The sequence below is a fragment of the Anolis sagrei genome, chromosome Y, assembly GCF_037176765.1.
Source record: "Anolis sagrei isolate rAnoSag1 chromosome Y, rAnoSag1.mat, whole genome shotgun sequence".
Taxonomy (NCBI): domain Eukaryota; kingdom Metazoa; phylum Chordata; class Lepidosauria; order Squamata; family Dactyloidae; genus Anolis; species Anolis sagrei.
The window spans coordinates 22064872-22069539 of record NC_090035.1 but is presented as its reverse complement, the minus strand read 5'-3'; the positions used below and the strand labels follow the sequence as shown (position 1 = coordinate 22069539).

The window sequence follows — 4668 nt, the reverse complement described above, 5'->3', positions numbered from 1 at the left end:
CAAACACATGCAAGGAAATAACAACTCGAGAACACCAGAATAATATAATAAAACAGTTTACTCACAAATCATGTATGAAGATCATCATACAGGTAAAATCCTTAGGTTTCATGTAATCCAAAATATAGCTAGGAACTACATTAGGGCCTGTGGTACAGGTAGGCCGCTATCAGCATGCAGAGGTTACATCACGAGATAACTACCACTAACTCTAAGAACACGCTCTGAGAAGACAAAGAACTAGGGGGTCCCTTTTATAACTTTCCCACTTCAAAAAGGAAATCTACTTGGGAATTGTCACGTAAGCAATGTGTCTGATATCCCAGCATGCAACTTTTATGATGGCCAATAAAATGTTTGGAATGTTAGAGTGTTAGCTTTCAGGAAGAGTATGGTGACCAGAGAAAAGGGGTATCTAAATGCATGCTTGATTGTAAACATAATCCAATACAATTAGCCAACTTGAATAGCATTGAGTAGCCATGAAGCTGCAAAGTCAACTTCCATCCTCTGATACCCTCTACAGATACCCTCACTGATTGACTTTGCAAACTTCATGGCTACTCAATGCTAATCAGCTTACTAATTGCAACATTGACAGTTGCTACAAACAAACAGTGAGTTCTTTCTCCCACCCTGAACATTCCACAGATACACACACACACATGCACCACTTGCCTCACTTCCAGCAGACCTCTGAAAATGCCAGTCACAGATGTAGGTGAAGCATCAGAAGAGAATGCTACGGGAACATGGCCATGCAGCCTGAAAACCTCACAGCAACCCAGAGATATCTATAGTTTGAGGATGGAGTTCAGCCTCATGGAGATTACTTAAGAGCTGAAACTTTTTTCCCCCGTGTCAGGAACGACTTGAGAAACTGCAAGTTGCTTCTGGTATGTGAGAATTGGCCATCTGCAAGGATGTTGCCCAGGGGACACCTGGATCTTCATTGCAGGAGGCTTCTCTCATGTCCCCGCATATGGCGCTGGAGCTGACAGAGGGAGCTCATCCATGCTCTCTCCAGATTCGAACCTCCTACCTATTGGTCTTTAGTCCTGCCAGCACAAGGGTTTAACACACTGCACCACCGGGGGTTTTAGAGTTGGAACTAAAACCAAAAAAGAGAACTGATTTGTAGGTTCTTGTGGGTTTTTTCGGGCTGTAGAGCCATGTTCTAGAACATGGCTCTATAGCCCGAAAAAACCCACAAGAACCTAGTGATTCCAGCCATGAAAGCCTTCGACAAAACATAGAACTGATTTGCATTTGAATCAATCTCTCCATGTCTTTGGTGGTTGGAGTTCAGAACCTTGGAGAGCTCCCCAGAACTCCAAGTTTGTCTGCCTTTTAGAAGAACTCTCCCAGGTCCTGAGACCCAATTCCCAGGGACCCCAGTAATCTCCCCTCCATGTAGCCCCCCGTCCCAAATAAGAAGGGCTTTGTTGGGTAGTGTTTTGGTATCCATTCCTCTCCAGGAGCAGCTGATGGGGAGCCAGATGATGTTCCTTTGCAAAGCCCTTTATGAGCCACGGTTAAGGTTGGTTAAAGCCCCCCGGGCAATTAGCGCAATATGCACCCATTACGGCGCGGCAGCTGCTGCCGGGCTCCTGCCATTGCTTATTCAAAGGGATTGGAGGCCACCCTTTGGTGGCAGGGCTTTGGAGAGATTAAAATTATTTTCCGCATTAAGCACAACATTTCAATGTTAATGCTCTCGGTCTTGAATATGGATTCAGAGACCAGAAAGAGATTTACAAGACATTACAGCAATGCAAATTCCATCAGAAAGTGGGTTCCCCCTCTCCCTCTCCCTCCTGCTTCCTTCCTTTCTTTTCTGTTGAGCAAATTCAACAAGAGATTTGACTCCGGGGCTTACAGCAAATACACTTTAGCTTTCATGCAGATTACTGCCTTTAATGGTGGGCTGGCTCAATCCCCTTAAATTCCTCACCCAGCTCCCTGGGATACATATGCGGATGGCACTGCCATTGAGAAAAACCAGGCAATTACGGAGGCAGAACATGAGAAGCACAAGCCAGGAGAATGAGGCGGGATGGGGGTCCCTTTCCTTTGAGTCTCCGGTTTTGTTTTTGTTTTGTGTGTGTGTGTGTCAGAAGTGACTTGAGAAATTGCAAGTCACTTCTGGTGTGAGAAAATTGGCCATCTGCAAAAACATTGCTCAGGGGACACCCTGATGTTTTGATGTTTTTACCATCCTTATGGGAGGATTCTCTCATGCATGGGGAGCTGAAGCTGACAGAGGGAGCTCATCCATGCTCTCCCTGGATTTGAACCTAGACCTGTCAATCTTCACTCCTGCCAGCACAAGGGTCTAAACCACTGTACTACCGGGGACTCCTGGGTCTCCGGTGGGAGCAGAGGGTTTCCCCTCTTTGTAGGATGCCACCCAGAGACCCTTACCCACTCCTTTGGAAACCCTTGGCATTGATCTCTGCAGGCCACAAAACTCTTCCCTCTCCTTGTTTTTTTTCCCCTTTCATTTGAGTCAATGCTGTAATGAGAGCCAATGCAGGGCTAAATTGAGTGCTGGACTAAGGTACACATTCCTGCTCAGCAATGGAAACCTACTGGGCAAAGCACACTGTCTCATCCTCAGACGGAGGCAAAAGCAACTATCTCTGGGCAGTTCTTGTCAGAAAAGCCCCATGAGAGTATTACCTTAAGTTTGCCATAAGTCAGAATTGATATAAAGGCTGGGAATTACAATAGCCCTGTACCCAGGAAGAGAAATATGCCCAAGGTCAGGCTATGCATGCAACAGGTGAAAGGATAAACAGGATAATCTGGGTTTGAAAGTACAACAAAATGTAGGGGGATGGAAGTTGATTTCCAGTAAGGGACGGGCAGCTGGACTCTGGGGGTCCCACCAAGACCCCGCAAGGAGGGGTCCAGAGGGTCTCTGTGTGGCTCCTTCCTCAGTGGCTACTGAGGCCCAGTCTCACTTGCCACTGGTTCTAAAGCCCAAAGGGCAGAAGGACCTTCTTCCTTCGCTCCTTCCCAGCTTCTCCTCCTCCTTCTTCCTGGCAAAGGAAGGAAGGAAACGCTTCTTGCCTGGGAACCTCAAAACCTGCCAGCAGTTAATTATTGACGGAGCGTGAGAATTAGAGATAAAAGAAAAGTCATCCCTCCTTGCACACCAGATAGTAAATAAATTTAATTATAGGACAAGAGACAAGGGATCTCTCTCTCTCTCTCTCTCTCTCTCTCTCTCTTTGTATTAAGTTTTATTAGCGGAGACATTTAAAAGCATGTCATCATAACAAAAAGAGCTTGTGTAATCCTAAATGTACCACTTTGGTACAAAGCTCCAAAGTGAATAGACTTAATTGAGCAGATGGCGGTTCAGGCAGGTATCGGCCAGGTTTATTGTCAATTAACTTTTGACTACATATGCCTTTGGCAAACGGGCAGTGTAGCGGCTCCCAGGAACAAGTGTTAATGCCCACAAGGTGACCAGGGCCAGGTGGCATATGGCAATGGTGGCCTGAAAGCCCTGCCAGGGTTTCTGTGGCACTCAGCCAAAGCTGGCCCATTGGGGAGACAAAGGGAATCTGCAGTCTCTGACCAATCTCTCTGTCTGCAGGGACTTGATGCCCAAGACGGTTGAGGGGCAGCTGACCATGGAGAAGACCCCCAGCTACTTTGTCACCAGTGAGGTTCCCCAGCGCATCCATGCCATGGCCAAGGACACCAAGCTGGTGGTGGTGGTGCGGGACCCTGTCACGCAGGCCATCTCGGACTACACACAGACCCTCTCCAAGAAGCCCGAGATCCCCACCTTTGAGGTGCTGGCCTTCAAGAACCGGACCCTGGGCCTCATCAACACCTCCTGGAGCGCAATCCGCATCGGGATCTATGCCCTGCACCTAGAGAGCTGGCTGCAGTACTTCCCGCTCTCCCAGATCCACTTTGTCAGTGGCAAGCAGCTGATCTCCAACCCAGCTGGGGAGATGGCCAAGGTGCAGGACTTCCTGGGCCTGCGGCACGTGGTTACCCAGGCCTACTTCCACTTCAACAGCACCAAGGGCTTCTCCTGCCTCCGGCGGCCTGAGGACGGCACCTCTGCCCCCTGCTGCCTGGGCAAATCCAAGGGTCGGACCCACCCCAAGATCGACCCCGAGGTCATCCGACGCCTACGCAAGTTCTACAAGCCCTTCAATGTCATGTTCTACCAAATGACCAGCCAGGATTTTGAGTGGGAGCAGGAAGACAGTGAGAAGTGAGAACCTCCAGGCTGCAAAGGAGACTCCTCTCCAGAGGTAAGACCTTTGGACATTTCCAAAATCATCCCCATTGAAGATCCAGGAGAAGAGACAGGGCTTCAGAAGACCCAAGGCTGGCTGGCCTCTTCTCAAACTGTTTCCATTCTTATTGTCTCTGTTCTCAGTTTCCCCAAACACAGACTAAAAAGCCATACCCACCTCTGTCCATTTGGGTGCTATCCTCAGGTTGGGACCCAAGCAGAACCCCACTGCTACCTGTTCCTATCTCTCTTGGACCAGTCTAATTTTGGGCAACTAGGGCCCCCTTTTTGTCATCCAGAACCACAAAGGCGCAAAGAGCATCCATCATCCTCAGAAGACTCAGTGCCGGAAATGCCACCAAAATCCAGTAACAAGGCAGCCCCCCCACCCACAATAGTGT

The 4668-nt window shown here is 48.7% G+C and overlaps 1 protein-coding gene across 1 annotated transcript; it reads left to right on the top strand.

Moving 5' to 3' along the window:
• The first annotated feature begins 3610 nt into the window (after nt 1-3610).
• LOC137095211 (heparan sulfate glucosamine 3-O-sulfotransferase 4-like) lies at nt 3611-4249 on the top strand. Its single transcript, XM_067461610.1, has one exon. It carries the CDS (start codon nt 3615-3617, stop codon nt 4245-4247), a length of 633 nt encoding a protein of 210 aa, XP_067317711.1. The 5' UTR covers nt 3611-3614; the 3' UTR covers nt 4248-4249.
• Nucleotides 4250-4668: the final 419 nt, after the last annotated feature.

Excerpts from the sequence above, each read along its gene's own strand:
- LOC137095211 (XM_067461610.1), top strand. The coding sequence starts at position 3,615 with ATGCCCAAGACGGTTGAGGGGCAGCTGACCATGGAGAAGACCCCCAGC.